Below are 23137 nucleotides of genomic sequence, written 5' to 3' on the forward strand. Positions count from 1 at the left end.
AAAATTGTTAATCACACAGGTTTGGTAGAAAACTCCTTGAAACAATTTGGACCTGATGCTTTTTTTATTTTTTATTTTGTAAAAAGTCCTTTAAATATTTGTTTCTTCTATGATAATTAGTTTTAAATTTCTGTATCTACTAAGGTAAAATTTGGCAATTTGCATTTTTCTTAAGTTATTTTTAAATTTATTATATAAAATATTCAAAGTAGTCTCAAAAATTTTTAAATTTTCCTATTTTATGGTTATTTCTCCCATGTTCTTTAAATTTCTTTTTTTCTTAAGTTGGCTAGTGGTTTGTCTACCTTATTCTCCTCTCTTCCCCACTTTTTACTAATTCCTTCCTTCTGCTTTCCTCCAGTTCACTTTTTTCTCCAATTTTTAGGAGTTGATAGTTTAATTTTCAGCTTTTCCCATTGTATCAGTATAGTTCCAAATACTATATATTTCCTATCATAACTGATTTTAAAAACATACTTGGTTTTCATCAGTCTTGTGGTCATGTCTTTCTGGTATGCCTTCATTATCTATGGCAGGGGTCCCCAAACTACGACCTGTGGGCCGCATGCAGCCCCCTGAGGCCATTTATCCGGCCCCCGCTGCACTTCTGGAAGGGGCACCTCTTTCATTGGTGGTCAGTGAGAGGAGCATAGTTCCCATTGAAATACTGGTCAGTTTGTTGATTTAAATTTACTTGTTCTTTATTTTAAATACTGTATTTGTTCGTGTTTTGTTTTTTTTACTTTAAAATAAGATATGTGCAGTGTGCATAGGGATTTGTTCATAGTTTTTTTTATAGTCCGGCCATCCAACGGTCTGAGGGACAGTGAACTGGCCCCCTGTGTAAAAAGTTTGGGGACCCCTGATCTATGGGGATATTGTTTTGTCTGCTTAGACTTATTTCCTATAACTTTAAATGGGCTTTGACTGTAATCCTTTTCAGTTGTTCATTTAAAAAAAGAAAGTTTTCCTGTACTTTTAGTTGGGAGGGTGATTACTTTTCTTAGATCCATGGCCCTAACACTCCCTTACTATTTTTACAAAGTGATTTAAAAGATTATATATGTCTATATATCATCTGTTTGCTGGCCTTCCTTCCAAATATTTTTCTGGACTTTCTCTTCTTTGTCCTATTGTACTTGATATGTCTAATTTGGATTCTAATTCTAGCAGTTTCTACTCAGTGCTAGGCTTTGTTTCATTACTTTTATTTTTTAAAATACATTTATTTATTGCTTTAGAGAGCAAAACATTGACTTGTTGTTCCACTTACTTATGCCATCATTGGTTGATTCTCCTATGTGCCCTGACCGGGAATTGAATCTGCAACCTTGGCGTAGCAGGACAATGCTCTAACCCACTGAGCTACCTGGCCAGGGCTGTGTTATTACTTTTAAGTATACATGACAGGGCCCAGACTGCTCTAGCACAACCATCACGCCTTAGTAATTTGCTGTAACACTCACCTGAAAATGGGAACTTGTAGAACCCCTCCCAGTTTCAGCTTCTGCTCTCAGACTGGTCCGCTGCACTTTCTAGTGAGACACTGTGGGCAGTGTTCCATTCTCCCATTCTCAGGGCTGTCTGAAACCACTGCCTGCCTTCCACTTCCCCCATACAGATGCTGAAACCACGTGTCAGTGACTTGCCTTCACTTGGACATTCCCGTTCATGGGGAAACCTTGTCATTTAGTGTTTAGAATAGGTTCTGAGGCTACCCTAGCTATACTGCTGCCATCATTTCTCCGAGTTCAAACTCTGTGAGACCTCTATGGTAGAAAAGGGGTTTCGATAACATGGTGGTTATGACAGAAATTATAATTAGGAATTTACTGTATTTCAGGTATTATGCTGAGTACTTTTTACATATTATCTCATTTAATCCTGAAACAACCATGTGAGTTAGATTCTCTGCCCTCCCTCACTTGATCAGTGGGGAAGTTAGGGTCCAAGATCACACTGCTGAACTGGCACAGCTGAGATTTAGACCAAGCATCTGACTCCAGAGGACCTCTTTAGTAAACTGACTCTTAAATGTTATCAGGTCCAACAGTTTTCAAGCTATGTACCACTGTAAGCAAAACTTCTATTTGAATTTAAATAGTTATAAGTAACTATTTAAATAACCAATAAAAATGTATACATATTACAAGTCAAATCTAAAAATACTGTAGATAATAAATAGGTTGAACTGTATTGCATGACCTGATTAACGTTGTTTTTTCTTTCTTTCTTTTTTAATATTTATTTATTTATTTCAGAGACAGCGCGAGAATCAGAGAGAGGAATAGATAGGGACAGACAGACAGGAACGGAGAGAGATGAGAAGCATCAATAATCAGTTTTTCGTTGCTTTCTCATATGTGCCTTGACCGTGGGCCTTCAGCAGACTGAGTAACCCCTTACTGGAGTCAGCGACCTTGGATCCAAGCTGGTGAGCTTTTTTTTGCTCACACCAGATGAGCCCGCGCTCAAGCTGGCGACCTCAGGGTCTCGAACCTGGGTCCTCGGCATCCCAGTCCAACGCTCTATCCACTGCGCCACCGCCTGGTCAGGCCTTGTTTTTTTTTTCCCCCGAAGACGCTCAAAACAAAGCTTTTTCTACTATCTTCTAAAAATACCACATATTAGAGGTGGGGGTACAACATAGGGAATAAAGTTGAAATTTTGGATTTCATATTTCTTTTCATTATATCACCACTGCTGAAAAACAAAGTATACATGTAAAATATTATAATTTACTAGTAAGTAATTTTCATGTAAATAACTATTTAGAAGAAGTTTGGAATAGTTTCTCCATAATTCCCACTAACCTGATATTTTTTTGGTCAATATGCTGCTGTGGAATGTGATAATCACCAGTTCATACAGTTTTACAAGAAGGCTTCTCACAAGTATATCAGTTAGAATGACATTAAAACTTATAATCTTATGCAATTAAATTATACAAGGAGTCAGAAAATATTTAATAGTTTTATGAATACTTTTACCTTGGAATTCTCTTTCATTTATGAATACAGTTACTGTTACTTTCTTACCTTCCAACACTAACGGCGATTCAGGAAAAAAAGTTTGGGTTCTGCATATAGTTCTAAAGCTATTACTCAGACAGTATTTTATCTTCCCATGGCTGAAAGATAACATAGTTTGAGACATGGATGTCTTAATTTGCGTGAATTTAAACAAAAGCAACTCATAGAAGAATAACATCTGTTGTTAAACTTATTTTTCCCCCATCATCAAAAATAGCTATTATTTCTAATTAAAAAAAATTGACACTGACAAACTGAAGTTTAAAACTAATCACACCAATAATATTATGAGTCACTTCTCAAAGTATACACTAGCTTTTCTTTTGTTTGGGAAGGACTGTTATTTTAAGTTACTTTTTTTCCTTCAATTTAGAAAAAAAATTAAAATGTTAAATATTACTACACCTAAACAGTGATACTAGTAATTTAATTCTTAAACTGATACATGGAGAACAAATAATTCAACATTATCACCAAAACTTTAACTTACAATTTAGCTCCTCTAGTGAAGCATTTTCCTTCTCTATCTCAGGACTAGTTTTATATCTTTGAATGTCGAGCAAGAGTGATTGATGTGATTTACAGATGAACTGATCACTACTAACAAGATGCATTTTTACACTACCATCTTTACAATTAGCAAGCTCACAAAATAAAAAATACAAAAGAAAAAGAACAAAAGCAAAACCCCAGTCTTTAATTCCTAAATAGTACATTTCCCTCCCAGGTACCTAAAAATATAAAAATATAAGTGACCACGTATGGAGCTAAACTATTAAGTTTACTTGAATGGTCCTGCTTTTTAATTACATTTTTACTTATTAAATTTGAAAATATTAGAAAATTATCAGTTTGAAATTAGAGCAGCTAAAATACGGGGTAACTAATTAAAAAGAAAAAAATCCAAGTGGCTAAAAATAACTCAGTTATAAAAGTACAAGGATAATTTATAAAGTCATGTATCTCAGAAAAATAAATGAAAGCACTAAATAGCTTTCCTTCCAGATAATAAATACTGTTTTCTACCCATAAAGAAAAAAAAATGCAACTAAATGATTTGAGATTAAAATCAAACGTTTAGTCAGCCCAGCAACATCTAAATAAATGACCTGCACAGCACAAAACTTTTCCATTCAGAAACACATACAGTTAAATTACTTTTCCCTTAGTTACATAATAGTCTTCTTAAAACAATCTCCCTTTAGAAAATTATCGTATTAGTTAAGCATACTCATTCTTACTATGAAGTTAATTTCATTTGTATAGGCTGCACAAGTTTAATTGGCACACACTTAAGACAAAATAAATCTTCTTTTTAAAAATTATAGGACCATTTGTTTTCAAAGAATAATCCCAGATACTTAATTCATTAAAGCAATTTTCCACCATCAGCAGTCAAGCATTTTAAATGATCACTAAGTGTTCACCCAAAGATTATCAATGCTATGTGAATTGTAAACTTGTTTTGAAGATTTGTGTCCATTTTATAATATGATACAATTTGTAAGGAAGAGTTTTAAAAAAGATGACCTACATACATACAGTTAATTTTCCTCAAAGAACTTCTTAGAAATACAGTATAAACATTTAAGAACCACAGCAGAGTCCACTGTGGTTCAAACGTCAAAGATTTTCTTGAAACCCACTACAAATACCGGCTCAAGACCATATCCCAAAGTGACACCTGCACAAGATCTGATTGTAAGGCTCTACCTCTTAAAAAAAGAGAGCGCACTTGGTTATACATGGCTTTTAACCTTGAGCTACAGTTAAGCTACAAATCCCCCTGACCTCCCAATCTAAAGTCAGTCATGTGGAGACGTGCACATTCTCTGAGCATTGTTTAGAGTCCTCAGTTTTCCAGCTCTGATGGAGATCTCGAAGGCGTTCAGAAGTCCGTGTGCTTACATTCAGGGCAGGATGAACTTTACAAATTCCACTTTCCTCCATTAGTGACAGGCCACAAATCCCAAAGTATGCATGCAAAGCATCTGAAAATGAGACATTTTTATCACAATAGGCATTCTGATTTGTACATGCTAAAAAATACTTTACTTACATATCTACCAGCCCATTACTACATTAAAAATAATTTTAGAAAAATTCTAAATATAGTTTTTAAAATACTTGCTTTCACAGTCTCAAACACCAATTTTTTAAAAAACCAGATGGTATTTTATTCAAGACAATAATATTAACAAAGGAAAACAGTTCCTAGCTGAAGAAGTGACATTTCTAACATCCTTTGTGAGTAAAGGCCAAAAAGGAGGAGTAGGAGTAATATAAAGAGGTTTCTGGCCCTGGCTGGTTGGCTCAGCGGTAGAGTGTTGACCCAGTGGGTGGAAGTCCTGGGTTCGATTTCCGGCCAGGGCACACAGGATAGGCGCCCATTTGCTTCTCCAGCCTTTCCCCTCTCCTTTTTCTTTCTCTATTCCCCTCCTGCAGCCAAGGCTCCATTGGAGCAAAGTTGGCCCAGGCGCTGAGGATGGTTCCATGGCCTCCACCTCAGGCGCTAGAATGGCTCTGGTTGCAACAGAGGAACAGCCTAGATGGGCAGAGCATCGCCCCCAGGTGGGCATGCTGGGTGGATCCCGGTCAGCTGCATGCAGGAGTCTGTCTCTCTGCCTCCCTGCTTCTCACTTCAGACAAATATAAAAAATAAATAAATAAAAAGAAAAAAGAGGTTTCCTACTTTGCTTACTACAGAATATGGAAGCAAGGTCTTTATTATCATAAAATAAAACTCTGAATCTAGGCAGCAGTTCCCTTCCCTGCTAAGTTTTACTTCTGATAGTTTCTAAACCATACACTATCCTAATATTGTGTTAAATGAAAGGCACTTAAGCAAAATAATCCATTCTGAAATGCTGTACCAAATTTAATTTTCCAGTTTAGGGTAATGTCAGTCATTCTTAAATATTTGTCCTGACAATAAAAACAAGCTTACATTCTATTTGGTTATAATAATGTCAGTGTTCACACAACAATTCTTCTACACTAGTCTCCCATCTTTCAGGGGTCAGCAACCCTCTTCCATTAAAGTGACCACTGAAATCACATAGCTGTTGCCTGCTGGAGATCCTTATATGGACTTCTGAAGAGCTCTGAGCTCTGCAGTTATGGGAACACTACAAAAGCAGGCTTTGTAGCAGTAACATTTTTTTTTAAATTTTGATCTGGCCATTATTTAGGACCTTAAGAGCTGTTAAAGTTCAAAACATCTTACCAAGTCAGACTTGGCCAAATGAATTAAAGAAAAAGTTTTACTTACACAAGTATTTACTTTTCAAAACAGGAATGACAAATAGTTGTGCTTACTTCATATTATCTGTGAAAGTTATTTCACTAATGGAGGCCCATGTTAATCCCTTTCTTTGTCTTTTCAGAGATAGTTTAGATTTCTTCTGGTTCATTTTCCTCTAATTTTCAAACGACAAAAAATATTTTTTATTTTCCCTGTACTATTATATATGTTCCTTGCAGTTATTATAAAATTATAAAAGACACAAGGCAACATTAAATTTTACTATCTAGAGACGGGGAAACTTATCTGGAAAAAAATGCAGTAGAAAGAGAAACAAAATAAATCCAGAATAATGTAAAGTAGGGCCTTACACTTTTCAGTTAATTTAAAAATAAACTTATTTTTTTTCTCAAAAGGATTTTTGTAAAATCCAATGAACCAGCAGTTGATTTTTTCAAATCTCAAATAGTTTAAAAAGACCTCCTTATCGGTATGTGGTAATGTTTTCAAGCACTTTAGATGTTGAAAAAATATATTTTCTTCATAAAAAACATTCTTTTTTTAAGTTCCCTCTATAAGTGCATATGAAATCTCTTGGTGTCAAATCTAATACTAGATTTACTAGAACCTCAAATAAGCTAATTTTAGGTTCACTAAATGATTCTTATCAAGGCTCTAGGAACAGGTCTCTCCACATCAGTTTAATTCATCATACAAAGACTTTCTATGCTCTATAGCAGTGGTAGTCAACCTGGTCCCTACCGCCCACTAGTGGGCGTTCCAGCTTTCATGGTGGGAGTAGCAGAGCAACCAAAGTATAAATAAAAAGATAGATTTAACTCTAGTAAGTTGTTTTATAAAGATTTATTCTGCCAAACTTAGCGAAAATCCGACATAAAGTACTTGGTAAGTAATTATTATTATATGCTTTAACTTGCTGTAACTCTGCTTTATAAATTTTATAAAGTAAAGTTACTTCCCTACTTTATAAATCACTATTACTGTAGAACCGTGGGTGGTTAGAAAATTTTACTACTAACAGAGATACAAAAGTGGGCGGTAGGTATAAAAAGGTTGACTACTCCTGCTCTATAGTATACAGGCTCTGAAGACACTGTAACATATCTGTAAAAAGGTATTCCATCCAAGTATTCACACAAATGTTAAAGTTAGAAACTGATCTTGCAAAGAAAAAGCTTCAAGAATTTTCTTTTAAAAAAGCTATTGCAATACTCAAAATATATTTCAAGTATGTTTATGCAAGAAATACTTTCCAAGAGATTGTCATTTCCCTATTCCCATTTGTTAAGAGTACCACGCACTGATTGAAAACAATAAAATCAAGACCAAAATAATTGTTTCCTTGAGTCACTTTTCTAACATTATGGCTACACATTAAAGATACCACAAATTTTTAATATTATATTGCTTTCAAAATTAAAAGCAATGCACATTTTTTTTTCTAAAAAAAATATTTTGCATGAAAATACAAGTAAGCATGGATGTGATAAAATATTCCTGCTCATTTCAGGTACAAAAATACAACTTCTTGAACCCCTAATTTATATTTTGATTCAAGTAAATATTCCAATTGTAGCAGTTCTACGATAGGTGATGAATTGAAGAGTTCTAGAGACTAATAATAAAAACTCTTTGATTCCACTGCATTGCTGCAAAAACAGTCATCCCTTGAATCTAGTTTCATATATTTATAGCTAATAATTTGTCAAGTTGCTTATTAAAAATGTCGGTGTTCCGAATTATTTTTAACAAACTCTCAAACTGATCTTTTGGCGAGCTATATATATATTCATTTTGCTGGAGGTAAAAACATAAGGGGCAGGGGCCAGTAGCCTGAAGAATGAACTAGAGGTGGGATAGGAGCCAAATCCCAGAAGGACTTTATGTGCCATGCCAAAGGACTATGAGTGCTGGGCAAGCCTTTGACTTTTAAAAACAGATTTAATAAAAGAGTTTAGATTAGAGATTCTCAATCCTTTCTGCATCAGAGATCCCTCTGAGAGTCTGTAAAAAGCTTTAGTAATCTCCTCTCATCTAAGTGTACACACACACACACAGAGTCAATATGAGGGGGACGAGATTAGAGGCAGGAAGACTAATGATAAGACCTCTGCAGAATCCTAGGCTTCGACTGGGACTTAGTGCCACTAAAGTTTTGGAGTCAGGTGGAGCATGGAGATAAATTCAGCTGTAGGAAGGTCTGAAGGGCTGGAAGATGGCACCTGTGTAGGACCTGAGCAGGTAGTTTTATATTCGAGTATGCAGCTTGTATTAAGGTCTGTCTAGGTTTGGGAAATAGCAGAATTATCCACATATTTTGAAGAAATGTCATTATTAATATAAATCTTTCAATATTTCTAAAAACCCATTTAAAAGTACTTATAAAATACAAGAATCCTTTGCTCCTCACATCTATACCATTCCTCAGTTTGGAAAAATATGGAATAGTATAATTGTCTGAATTGCTTGGGTCCCTGAGTTTTAGTGAATAGTGAAAGTTCATCCAAAAAAAATTTAACACAAACCTGCCAAAATTCAGTGAACAAAAATTTGAACAATGAGGAATACCTGGATTTAGGATTTGAGATTTTTTATTTAATATTTCTGAAAAAAAGTAAAAACAGGTTCCCCTTTGGATTAAGAGAAATTTATTCTATATAGCTCAAGTGATAGCTAATAATCCTAAAGACTTTGGATGGACCGAATGATTCTCTAATTTGGACAAGACTTATATCTGCCTTATTGCTTCAAATAAAATAAAACATTGCTAAGTAAAATATTTGGAAAAAAACACAAACTATACCAATACATCTTGATAATCAAACCCTTCCCTTATACCTTCAACACCCTAAATCTACTCTAAATTTAAACAATTTACTTTTTAAAAAACATTTAATGTAAGTTTACAACTATGGCTAAATTTTCTATCATATCCTCTTTCTGACAAAGATGCTTGAAGCTTTAGTCAAGACATAAACAAAAGAGAAGTTGTTCTGGATTCATACAGAAACTAATTACCTGGATGACTGTCTGGCCACTTGGCAAACCCCCCTACAAGGCGATCTTGAGTTGATAAGATGTAATTCCTGTTTTTCTCAAAGTTAGTGTACTGGAAAATTTTCAGAAGCTGAAATGACATGACAAATATAAATTTGTTGATGTAAAACTTTTATATCAACCCTGGGCTCAATTATCAGAGCAAGCATCTGGAGACTTGAGCACTTCAAAGTAGTCAACCACATTATCTTTTTTATTAACTTATCAAATCTACTCTCCTGATTTCTTGACACACTCACCGTTTCTTTTTTAAAAAAATTTTTGATTGATTTTAGAGAGAGAAAAGGGGGAGGGAAAGGGGAAGTGAGAGAATGGGGGAGAGGGGGAAAGAGAGAGAGAGAGAGAAACATAGAACTGTTTCTATATGTGTCCTGACCAATCGGCAACCTCTGTGTATGCGGCAACACTAACCAACCGAGCTATCTGGCCGGGGCCTGTTTCCTTCTTTTGAACCATGCCCACTTAATCTCTTTGCGTCACATTTAGCTAGGTTCAAGACACAACTTCTCCAATCTGTTCAATTTTTTCAATTATTTTAAAAAACACAATTTTATCTACCCTTATTCTCACTTTTATGATGTTTTTGAGCTGTTAAGATACAAATGGTAGTAACTAAAACAAAATATTTCAAAAAAGAGCAACAAAAATTATTAAACAGATGCTAGACAAAGTTTTGAGTGTATACAAATAATTATGACTTTAATTAGGAAAGATAAAAGGTGAGACAAATATGATTTGAGCATAAAATTATATAGCTTAAAGATTTAGGACATGTATTATGTATTTTTTCCCTTAAGATCCCATTAATTAGAAAAAAATAAAGGAGAAATCAAAATGTAAAGAGAAGGGGGTGGTGAGCAGTAGTCAAGAGAGTTTAAAAAATTTCTGTAAAAAAAAACAGTTGAAAGTGTCTTAATGACTCGGGCACAAGAAATATCAGTGATTAATAAAAAAATCATAATTTCTCAAAAAGAAAAACAAAATCAACAAAACAGCTTTGGTACTAACAAACTTATTCATTTTGACTTAATTAATGGACTATATGGCCCTGGCTGGTTTGCTCAGTGGATAGAGCATCTGCCTGGCATACAGATGTCCTGAGTTTGATCCCTGGCCAGGGCACACATGAAAAGCAACCATCTGCTTCTCTTTCCCTCTCTCTCCTCCTCCTTTCTCTCTCTTTCTTCCCCTCCAGCAGCCATAGCTCAACTGATTCAAGTGTCAACCCAGGTGCTGAGGATAGCTCAGTTGGTCCAAACGCGTCAACTTCAGATGCTGATGATAGCTTGGTTGGTCTGAGCATCGGCCCCAGAAGGGGTTTGCCAGGTGGATCCCAGTTGGGGCACATGTGGGAGTCTATCTCCCCTCCACTCACTTAAAAAAAAAAAATTAGTAGAATAGGCCCTGGCTGGTTGGCTCAGTGGTAGAGCATTGACCCAGCATGTGTAAGTCCCAGGTTTAATTCCTGGTCAGGGCACACAGAGAAGCGACCATCTACTTCTTCCTCTCCTTTCTCTTCTTTCTCTCACTCTCTCTTCCCCTCCCGCAGCCATGGATTGATTGATTCAACACTGAGGATGGCTCCACAGAGCCTCTGCCCCAGGCACTAAAAGTAGGTCGTTTGCAAGCATCGGCCCTAGATGGGCAGAGCATTGGTCTCAGACAGGGGTCAGGGCACATGAAGGAGCCTGTCTCTCTATCTCTGCTTCTCTCACTTAAAAATAATAAAAATATTAATTAATAGACTATAAAGAAAGACTCTTTAGAATCCTGATGCTGGAAACATTTTCCATCAAGTGGCACATGGTTCATTACATAACACTATAATTGGTTCAGCAAAAAAAAAGTATTTACATGATCATAATAAATGATTACCGGTGTTTAGATTTTAGAATCAACATACAGGAAAAGCATAAAATATTTTATTGTTACAATATAAAATTTGAATGTTACTGAATTTGACATTATAAAAGTTAAGGAAAACTGACCAAATTAGAAGGTGGAAGAAAAGGTTCTAAACAAATAAACAAACAAACAAACCCTACACATATACAGAACTAGTAACAAGTTGCTGAAAAAAGAGAGGCTTAATTTTCATTTTTCATAGTTGGTCATTAAAGATAATGTCTAAAGGTGATGAGTCAAGAAATCATTATATTATTCAAAATTATCCACAAGAATTAAAATCTTAAAAATGCTTATAAATGGCTGACTTTAGAAAGTTGTCAAAGACTACCAACGTCATATCACAGAAGAACCCAAAAATCAACCTGAAGGGAGTCTTACTGGCTAAATATGGGAGATTTTGAGCATTAAAAATAACAATGTAATAGATTAAAACATATAAAATATGTTAAAATCTATGAGTTCACAATGATACTGAAAGGAAAAACAAGGCCTAAAACCCAATCATTAAATGGGAAGCTTTAGGGAATGCTAGGCAATCAACTCATTGCACTGAATAAATATTATTAAAATTAAGAGAAAGGATTAAGTATTTACCTGCCTTTCTCTGCACCAACTATACCTTAGGGTAAAGTAATTCTTCTTTATAAAATAATCCTAGTTAATAAATTTAAAAGAAATCTTAGAATATTACCAATTTGCAATCACTATCGACATAATGGATCTAAGCAACGATCCTCAATGACTGCTAAAACCTTTCTCGAAAAAGTGATGGTTTTTGTACACTAGCAACAAACAATCCAAAAGGAAATTAAGAAAGCCATTCCATTTATAATGCCATCTAAAAGAATTAAAAACTTAGAACTAAATCTAACCAAGGGAGCGAAAACCTGTATGCTGAAAACTAAAAGTAAATAAAGACCTAAATAAACATAAAGACTTCCCCATGTTCATGGACAGAAAGACTTAGCATTGTTAAGATGTCAATACTATATAAAGAGATATATTGATTTGAAGCAGTCTCTATCAAAATTTCAACAGCCTTTTTTAAACAAGAAATGGGAAAGCCAATCCTCAAATTCATATGAAATTGTAAAGAGCTCCAAATAAAACAATCTTGAAAAAAATAAAGTTAGAAGACTCAAACATCCTGACTTAAAACTTACAATAAAGCTACAGTAATTAAAACAGTATGGGCCTGAATGGTGGTGGCATAGCGGATAGAGCATTGATCTGGGATGCTGAGGTTCCAAGTTCGAAACCCAGGGGTCTCTGGCTTGAGCATCAGATCATTAAAATGATCTCATGGTTGCTGGCTTGAGCTCAAGGTCACTGGCTCAGCTGAAGACCTCTGGTCAAGTAATGTATGAGAAACAATCAATGAACAACTAAAGTGCAGTCATCCCTTTCCCTTCCTGTCTCCCTCTCTTGATTAAATAAAATAAAAACAGTATGGTATTGAAATAAACACTAGACACACAGACCAACGGAATAGAACAGAGAGCCCCAAAGTAAACCCTCACATATATGGTTAGTTGATTTTCAACAGGGTGCAAAGATCACTTACTGGTGGAAAAACGGTCTTTTCAACAAATGGTCCTGAGAAAGCTGAATATTCACATGTGAAAGAATGAAGCTGAACCCTTACTTTATACCATATACAAAATTTTACTCAAAATGGATCTAAAACCTAAACTCAAGAGCTACAAGTACAAAACTGTTAGAAGAAAACATTGGGGTAAATCTGTATGGCACTGGATTTGGCAATGATTTTATGGATACAACAAAAACACAGACAACAAAAGAAAAAATAGATAAATTAGACTTCATCAAATTAAAAAACTTTCATGCATCAAAGGACATTATCAACAGAGTGAAAAGACAACCAAGAAATGGGAGAAAATATCTGCAAATCATATATCTTGATAAGGGATCAATATCCAGAATACATGAAGAACTTACACAACCCAACAACAAGAAAACCACCTAATTAAAAACTATGCAAAAGACTCAAGTAGATATATCTCCAAAGAACATATACAGATGGTCAATAAGTAGATCAAAAGATGCTTGATATATGTACCCTGATTTATTGATGTCACCCCATTAAAATAAAAATTTATTTATAAAAAAACCAAAACAAAAACAAAAAAAACAAACAAAAAAAAGGATGCTTGAGATCACGAATAATTAGGAAAATGAAAATCAAAACCACAAGATACCACTTCACACCCATTAGGATGACTATTATTAAAAAAACAGAGCTCTGGCTGGATAGCTCATTGTTTGGAGCATCATCCCAAAAGTGCAGAGGTTGCTGGTTTGATCCTCAGTCAGGGCACATAGAGAAACAGATTGATGTTTCTCTCTCTCCCTTCCTCTCTCACTAAAATCAATAAATAAAAATTTTAAACAAACACAGAAAAAGCAAGTGTTTGTGAGGCTGTAGAGAAATTGGAAGCCTTATACATTGTGAGAATATAAAATGGTGCAACAACTGCCATGGTAAAGGTTGGTGGTTCCCCAAAAAGTTAAACATAAAAATACCATATGATCCAGCAATTCCACTACTAGGTATCTATCCAGAAGAAATGAAAGCATGAACTTAAAAAGACATCTGTACCTAAATACTCATAGCCATATTTTTAAAATTTATAGTTCAATTACAGTTGACATATAATAGTTACTAGTTCCAGATGTACAACAATTAGACATTTATATACTTAAAATGATCAAGCTTGTAAGTCTAGTACTAATCTAACACTATACATAGTTATTATAATATTATTGCTTGTATTGCCACCTAATAGCCAAAAGGTAGAAATGACCCAAATGTTTATCACAGATAAGTGGATGAACAAAACTTGGTATATACATACAATGGATATTACTTGGCCATAAAAAGGAATAAAATTTTGGTATATGATCCAACATGGATGGACTTCGAGAATAATATGCTAAGTGAAATAAGCCAGACACAGAAGAACACATTATTTAATTCCACTTATATGACACACCTATAAGAGGCAAATTCATAAAGACAGAAAGTAGGAGAGAGGTTATCAGGGGTTGAAGGGAGGAAAGAATGCAGTTATTGTTTACTGAGTACAGAGTTTATGTTGAAGATAATGAAAAACTTTTGCATATAGACAGAGGTAATGGTTACAAATCATTGTGACTGTAATTAATGCCAAGGAATTGTACACTTACAAATAGTTAAACTGATAAGTATTACCTTTATGTATATTTACCACCATTAAAAAAAAAAAAAGCTAATGGGGAACTTTATAATGGATCAACCAGGTCTGACAACTCTGGAGCCCTTTGGTTAAAAAGGAGACAATCAGAGATTATGTGCTTCTTCTGTGATGCAATAAGAAATAGACATCAATGACTGTCTATTTAAGGATAATAAGGAATTATGGTTATTTTTTAGATGTAATGATACTAAGGTTGTTTTTCCAAAATGGTATTTTTCTTTAGCAGGTATACTGAAAAGCTGCCAGACACAGTAATATAGAAACGGTATCTGGGATTTGCCTGAAAATAATATGAGGGGAGGTGGGGGGTGGATGGGTAGGAGTATGGATGAAGGAAGGCTGGCTTTGGGATGAAAATGCTGAGACTGGTTGATGGACGTACAGGCGTTCATTATGTACTATATTCCCTCTACTTATGAATATGTTGAAACATCCCATAATTTGAAAAAAATTAAAAATGGTGCAGGAAAGAAGGGGGAGGCTCTTGCCTTCATTTTAAGACATTGTTTTTTAAATTTATTTCAACCATATGAATAAATTTTGTCTAAGAGAAAAAAATTAGGAAATTATACAGAATATGAGTATAGACTCTTGTTACATTCTAGAATATCAGAACTAGGTGATAATTTTTAAAGGTGAAAGGCAACTTCAAGAAAGAGAGCCCTGGCCGGTTGGCTCAGCGGTAGAGCATCGGCCTAGCGTGCGGAGGACCTGGGTTCGATTCTCGGCCAGGGCACACAGGAGAAGCGCCCATTTGCTTCTCCACCCCTCCGCCGCGCTTTCCTCTCTGTCTCTCTCTTCCCCTCCTGCAGCCAAGGCTCCATTGGAGCAAAGATGGCCCGGGCGCTGGGGATGGCTCTGTGGCCTCTGCCTCAGGCGCTAGAGTGGCTCTGGTCGCAATATGGCGACGCCCAGGATGGGCAGAGCATCGCCCCCCTGGTGGGCGTGCCGGGTGGATCCCGGTCGGGCGCATGCGGGAGTCTGTCTGACTGTCTCTCCCTGTTTCCAGCTTCAGAAAAATGAAAAAAAAAAAAAAAAAAAAAAAAAGAAGAAAGAGAAAACCTGCATGTAATTAGTATCTAATAACCTTACGGAATTAGGTGTATCAAAATGTAGTAGCAAATGAGGGAAAATATATGAATATATCAATCAATATATTTCAGAAGGTTTACATAAATAAATTAATAAAAAATAGAAAACCTTAAGTGATTTTTAAAGAAATGTTTCATGGTTTATCTTTTAAGATTAATATCTTCCCATAAAATCTTTACTGGTATATTTAAATAGAGCCCTGCTCTAAATAAACTACTGATTTCAGTAACAAGTTTTTTATGACCTTATACCTACTTTCTTACCTAGGTTCTGGGCCACTTGAATTTTATAAGAATGGAAAGTTTCAAGTAGTAGAAGAGATAACTGAATTCTACCACACAGATACTAGCTTTGCTTGAGCAACAGGAAAAACTTCGCTTACACCTAACAATATTTAATGAACAGTACCAAGGCCAAACACTCTAAACACAGTTGATATTAACACAGAGTATAAGTTTCTCATGTTTATTATTTCTCTTACCTTTAGAGTTGCTCCCACCCAAAAAGAATAACAGGTGTCTACTGGCTTATTTGGTCTTCCATGATAACCATTTTGTTGCCTCATTATACACCACCTCTTTATCCTGTTCAATTCTTTTTCTGAAAAAACTTCTTCTAGTTTACCCATGAGACACAGAGATGCAATGCCACAAAAAGTTGATCCTCCTGTTAATCAAAAACATACAATATTTTATATTTCAAAACAGATGTTTAGGAAAAGAATATAAAATGGCTGAAGGAAAAAAGTGGTTAAATAATTCTAGAATATAGCAAGAAAACACAATAACATCTTGACCAGGGGTCCCCAAACTATGGCCCGCATGCGGCCCCCTGAGGTCATTTATCCGGCCCCCACCGCACCTTCCGGAAGGGGCACCTCTTTCATTGGTGGTCAGTGAGAGCACAGGATGCAGACGCCGCAAAGCCCGGTGTCGCTCACGTACAGTACTACTTCTGGTGACGTGGGACGCATGCGTCATGGCTCCGGAAGCGCGTCATATCACTTATTACGGCTAGCAGTGACAAATATGGAACCGACATTGACCATCTCATTAGCCAAAAGCAGGCCCATAGTTCCCATTGAAATACTGGTCAGTTTGTTGATTTAAATTTACTTATTCTTTATTTTAAATATTGTATTTGTTCCCGTTTTGTTTTTTTACTTCAAAATAAGATATGTGCAGTGTGCATAGGGATTTGTTCATAGTTTTTTTTTATACTCCGGCTCTCCAACGGTCTGAGGGACAGTTTTTACACTGGCCCCCTGTGTAAAAAGTTTGGGGACCCCTGATCTTGACAATAAGTAAATTAAGAAACATTATAAAATAGTAGGCAAAAAACTCAAACAGAATATCTTCAGTGGGCTAAACAGGATTAGATTAACGATTCCCAAAAACTTCAGGAATATTGCATCATTATATTAAAGCACAAGAATTGCTTCTCATAGTAATGATCAGAATTTAACGAGAAAAGGTTAAACTGTGTTCATTTTGCCTTGGTTGAAGAAGGTATGAAAAGTAACCCTCCTCATCAGAGGCATATAAAAGTAAAACTATTAAGGCACATAAAAATAAGAGAAAGATTTCCATCTGAAATTGCTAAAAGTTTGTCACCTAAGGAGATATGCTTCAGTTCTATGAATAATTAATGTATATACATTACAGTATAAAACATCATGGGAAGGGACAAAGAGGTTCATTTATCAACTTTCTCCAGTTCCTACAGGTGCATGCTAAAGGTGTTCCTGACTGTAGTTCTTTGTGCTATGATTTACTTTTGTTTTTAAAATGTAACAGTTATAAGTTAACTTATTATTCACAAAAAAGTTTTACAGCTCAATTTTAAGCATTCTCTTAGTATTTATTTGTATATACCAAATTATCTGAAAGAATCCATATGCTTCGAAATGTATAATTTAAGATGGCCAACAAACATATAGCTAGAGATGAAGTAGAAAGGTAAATAGTTAGATACATAAATAAGTACACCATTTTACCCCTGCACCTCACATAAAAAGGGCACAGTGAATTCAAAGAAGTTGAATGCTTAGATGAAATTAAATTAAGCCAAAGGGAGTTTATTACTTCTCTTCTGGATTAAGAATAGAGGTATTTTAAAAGAATCATGGAATCAAATTAATTCATCTGAACTTTTATATTATGCATCCTGAGAGAACAAAATAGTTTTAATCCTAGCAAAGCAGGTAAATCGAAATCTTTCAAAACACATACACTGTCTTATCATAAAACAATCATTAGGATAAAAAGAATTATCACATGATCATGGCCTAGAACGGTATAACATGCCTGTTTGGTTTTCATGACAAATGGGCTCCAGGCTAAGCATTAGCTGGAATAGGGTGGATGAATTACACAAAAACAGTGTATTAAGTAACATTTAGACTGCAGAATTAGAAAGAAAAGCAGATGAAGAAACTTGATTATTACCAAACTGTAGCAGAAGTACAAATCACAAATTCAGCCTTCTCAGCTTTAAGATGCAGAACAAACACAGGACAATCCATTAAATGCTTACTGAATAACTATAACATACGAGGGCATATGGAGTAAGACATGATCAGCTTACAATTTGGCTGAGAAGATCCAGTAAACTGAGAGAAGTCCCATGAAAATGGTATGAACCAAGCGTCACAGAAATATAGAAAAGGGAGAAATTGCTCAGGGCTGGGGCGGGGGTTTGCGGAGAAGATGACCACAGACAATGAAAGGTTTTCAAGTTTCAAGGAATGTGACATTAGAACCAGGCATAAAAAGATGGGTGTAATTCTGAAGGTTAAGAAATGGGAAACAAGAAGCAGGTAGAGGGGTAGCATTTCAGACAAAAATAATAATAAATAAAATAAAATAAAATAAAATAAAGAGTATTAGCAAAGTCCAGAGGTGAAGAGGCATGTAGGATGCGGGAACACTTAGAGAATACAGTCTCTCTACAGTCTATAATAAATTCTCTGAGTAAAACGACAATAATTATTGTGGTGGTTTTGTACTATAATAACTTGGCTAAACTAGAACTTCCAGTATGGCCTGAAGTTAAGAGAAATCTGTAAGATTTGTAAGGTGGAAGAGAAACAGCAGTCACTGCCTTGTTTCTAGGAGAGGCAAGAGACAGAGGCAGAGGCGCTGATAGATTCCTACTTGACCTTATTTTCCTATATACGTACTTGGAACCCAAGTTCTTCATACTTCTTGCCCTATGACACGGGGCCCATAAACAAATGCAGGAGCAACAGCCCTGCACAGATTCCTCCACCGCAGTCACACTGGCCACACTGGCAGCAGGATGTGCCTGGCTTTCCAGATTCCCCTGCAAGGTCTCACTTGTCCACCTGTGCCAGGGCTTCAGGAAGGCTTGTCAGTGACTTCTCCAATCCACCAACTACTCATTTCAGACCCTCACTCCTCCATTTTCTTCTACAGAGGTGTAAAATCTTATTCCTATAAGTCCTTATACTTTAATATTTATAATGGTTTTGCTTCTCGGACTGAATCTAATACAAAGATGACGACTCTCAGAGGGCTGGGGTGAGGATTCAATGGAACTAAATGGTAGCCGGCATAAAGCAAGCAGCTGAGTAACAAAACCTTTTTTCCTTTTAGTTTGTAGATCAAACATTATAAACAGTGACTTATGGGGGACAACTGCTGTGACTGGCAAGTTACAAAAACAATCATACAAACAAAGAGATTAAACACCCAAAATTCTGAATTTCTGGCTTCTCTGAAAAATCAGCAAATTTGGTAGTAGTAGCTCAACATTCCTGAATAACAAGAACAGGCTTGGGAAGAAGAGGAGAGCAATGGTTTAAATGTGCAGATTGGGATGCTGAAGTGATAGCAAGGTAGATACACCTGGCTGGAAGAAAGAACGAAGGCTATGCAGCCCAGAAGTAACAGCACATGTTTGGAAACATAGTTTTGGTGCCATCAACAAAGGGATGATTGATAAAGAACCATCTGTTGGTCCTTTAACTGTGCCACATGAGTTATATAGGTCTGGGGGTACAACCGTGAATACAACGGGCTCAGATCTCTGTTCTCATTAGGCTTACATTATGTGAGGAGACAATGAACAAATAGCTAAAATGTAAGATATGGAGAAAAATAAAGCCAGATAGGGGAACAGGGTGTTGGTTTGTGGTTCTATATAGGGGTGTGTGTGTGTGGGGTGGTCTGCAATTTAAAAAGGGGGCCTATCCAAAAGTATCATTTGAACCAAGACTTAAAGCAGGGGTCCCCAAACTACGGCCCGTGGGCCACATGCGGCCCCCTGAGGCCATTTATCCGGCCCCCGCCACACTTCCGGAAAGGGCACCTCTTTCATTGGTGGTCAGTGAGAGGAGCATAGTTCCCATTGAAATACTGGTCAGTTTGTTGTTTTAAATTTACTTGTTCTTTATTTTAAATATTGTATTCGTTCCCATTTTGTTTTTTTACTTTAAAATAAGATATGTGCAGTGTGCATAGTGATTTGTTCATAGTTTTTTTTTTTAGTCCGGCCCTCCAATGGTCTGAGGGACAGTGAACTGGCCCCCTGTGTAAAAAGTTTGGGGACCCCTGACTTAAAGGATATGAAATAAAGCCAGGTGTGTGCTAGGGTTGGGGGTAGAGATTCTATTCAAGGAAGAGAAAATATAAGAGCCTTGAGATTTAAAAAGATGAACTACCCAAAATAAAGAGGAAAGTTGGGCTGAGGTAGAGGTCAGAGGAGGAAACAAAAACGGTGAAGGAGCCAGAAACAACTTGTCAGGAAGCAGAACAAGAGGAATGTTATGTTTCAAGAAAGAAGGGGGAGAGGTTTAGCGCTTCAAATGCTTCAATAAAGAGAAGATTAAGAATGAGAAAGAGGTGTTGGATTTGAAATAAAGATCATTCATGACTTTAAAAGAGAAACATACTAAGTTACTAGAGGCACATACAGAAAATTAAAGAACAAGCCATTTCTGTAGAAGGGCAAATGGTATTATTTGGACCACTATTCTAAAAAGATTAACAATAGAAAGAAGGAAAAGGGAGTATCCAATGACTTTACAGGGTGACCAAATTGCAGGACTACTTTTTAGGAAGAGTTTTAGTTAGCAGTGTAGATAGTGATGAAATAAGACAGGGAAGGAAGGCTATACCAAAGTCCTCAAGAACAGTACTTCTCAGCCTCTCTAACCTCAGAGCACACAAAGAACAAGAATATGATATTTACTTGTGGGACATACTGGAGATGTCCTGAGGAAGGTGTTCCTAGCCAGGGGCCACTGTACCAGGGGCTCCAGACACCCAGGTCCTGCTTGGCTGCCCCAAGGGCTGAGGGAGCAACAGCTTGGCAATCTAGAACCCATTTGTGGTACATCAATACACTGCAGCACTCTGATTAGGAAGCCCTTCTCTAGGGCTTCAGACCTCAAACCTACCATGTTGAATTTGGAGATAAAAGAAGGATGTAAGTTTTTGGACATGAACCACAGTCCATCACTGTGATCTTGATGCGTACAATTCTAGGCAAGTCATACTGACTCATAATCACTACTTGTGACTCAGCAAGATTTTTTTCCTGACAGGATCCCTCATAGAATATCACATTTGAGCAGCCGTCTCTGTTTCACATCCCAGAGAATGTAATCCCAATTTCTTGGGAACAACAGTGTCTGTCCCACAGGTCTCCTATACTGACTGGTAAGGTGTCTCAGCCAGAGTGCCAATTAATACCCTATATACAATAGTGAGCAATAGATCCTATCTTCTCAGAAATTCTTACAGATGCCAGATTTCCTCTTTGTGCAACTATGGGTATATCCTTCCTTACCAGGTAGTGATGACCAGTGACATAATTGCTACTGGCAGCTTGTTTTATAAGCAATTTCACAGAGACTCGGGCACACATAAGAATTATGGTGTCCTAGTCACAGCATGGCCTCAGGAAATCCAGGACAGCCTTCTATATAGCCCCTGGTGACACACACTACAAATACCTACACTGAAAGAGGGAGTAAAGATGCGGAGGGAAAAGATACCTATAGGACAAGGTCCCAGGAGAAGAACAAAAATACGGGATCAAATATGTGTTAAAAATGTCTTTTTTTGGCCCTGGCCGGTTGGCTCAGTGGTAGAGCGTCGGCCTAGCGTGCGGAGGACCCGGGTTCGATTCCCGGCCAGGGCACACAGGAGAAGCGCCCATTTGCTTCTCCACCCCTCCGCCGCGCTTTCCTCTCTGTCTCTTTCTTCCCCTCCCGCAGCCAAGGCTCCATTGGAGCAAAGATGGCCCGGGCGCTGGGGATGGCTCTGTGGCCTCTGCCTCAGGCGCTAGAGTGGCTCTGGTCGCAACATGGCGACGCCCAGGATGGGCAGAGCATCGCCCCCTGGGGGGCAGAGCGTCGCCCCATGGTGGGCGTGCCGGGTGGATCCCGGTCGGGCACATGCGGGAGTCTGTCTGACTGTCTCTCCCTGTTTCCAGCTTCAGAAAAATGAAAAAAAAAAAAAGAAAATGTCTTTTTTTAAATAATGTTTTATGGTTTAAAATCCATGTTACTCCATATCTCTTCCATATCTCTTACAGTCCTAACAACAATCTTAAAAAAATACAATTATTGTTACTCTGTGGATGAGGAAGCCCTCAGAGACACTAAGTGAGGAGCCAGGACCACACAGCTAGTGTCAGGGATGAGCCCTCAATACTGACCCATTCTTCCACTGCATCACCCCAACCTGGCAGCAGGAGGGGCACAGCAGTTGAGCACAAACATACCCTGCTGTGATGAAGAGGAGCAAGGAGTTCATTCAGAGAGCCTGCTTGATTTGGCCTCTATTTTTAAAAAAAGAAGCATGGATGCTTATTTACTTCTACATGGAAATACTCAATTTGAAAGAGTTTGGGCTACTAATGTGCTGACAAACTAAGTCACTATTATCTCTACTCTGGTTCTGCCAAAAGTGAGAAAAACATGAAAGGAAAGGTTGTATCAATGTATATACTGAATATATGTTAGGCAGCAAACTGTTTTATGAATATGACTTAGGATAATTCTTACTAAGGAAGGTAAATAAAAGTGTTTCATTTCTTCACAAATTCACTGATTCATGTTTAAATTCTGCATCTAGCCTTTTAGTGTTACAACAAAGAAGAAAACTTGCTATTTCTAACAATATCTTAAGAAATCATCCCAAGATACTTTCATGCAGTCAACACTTGAGAATATTACTAGAAAATACTGTATAAAAGTTCTGATCTGAATAATTTATAAATGATTACTGACCTAAAAGAGATTCCTACTGGCACAACAGTGTCAAGACAGAGGAGGAGGTGTAGGAAGACGGTCAGGCTGCACCCAGGGTTGAGACAGACTTCTGAGGTCCTCCATGTTGAAGACACCATGATGTTATTTAAAGAAACAAAAGAAACTACATGTTCACTTATTTTAAGATGCCTTACCATGAGATTCAAGTCCAGCTCCCTGTGCCAACCCATTGTCATAGGACTGAAAAAGAAAAACAGTGTTTGGTTTAATAGGAAAATAATAA

General features: G+C 36.7%; 1 protein-coding gene across 1 annotated transcript in view; it reads right to left on the reverse strand.

The window, feature by feature from the left end:
- Positions 1–2960: 2960 nt before the first annotated feature.
- Positions 2961–23137, reverse strand: part of PGGT1B (protein geranylgeranyltransferase type I subunit beta) — a 53472-nt gene continuing 33295 nt past the window's right edge. Inside the window, exons 6-9 of the mRNA XM_066382042.1 lie at positions 23049–23094; positions 16093–16277; positions 9316–9424; positions 2961–5023 (exon numbers count right to left, since the gene is read on the reverse strand). Coding sequence (XP_066238139.1) covers positions 4842–5023; positions 9316–9424; positions 16093–16277; positions 23049–23094 — 522 coding nt within the window. The 3' untranslated portion in view covers positions 2961–4841. The remainder of the gene's footprint in view (positions 5024–9315; positions 9425–16092; positions 16278–23048; positions 23095–23137) is intronic.

The sequence above is a fragment of the Saccopteryx leptura genome, chromosome 4 (genome assembly GCF_036850995.1).
Source record: "Saccopteryx leptura isolate mSacLep1 chromosome 4, mSacLep1_pri_phased_curated, whole genome shotgun sequence".
Classification (NCBI taxonomy): Eukaryota; Metazoa; Chordata; class Mammalia; order Chiroptera; family Emballonuridae; genus Saccopteryx; species Saccopteryx leptura.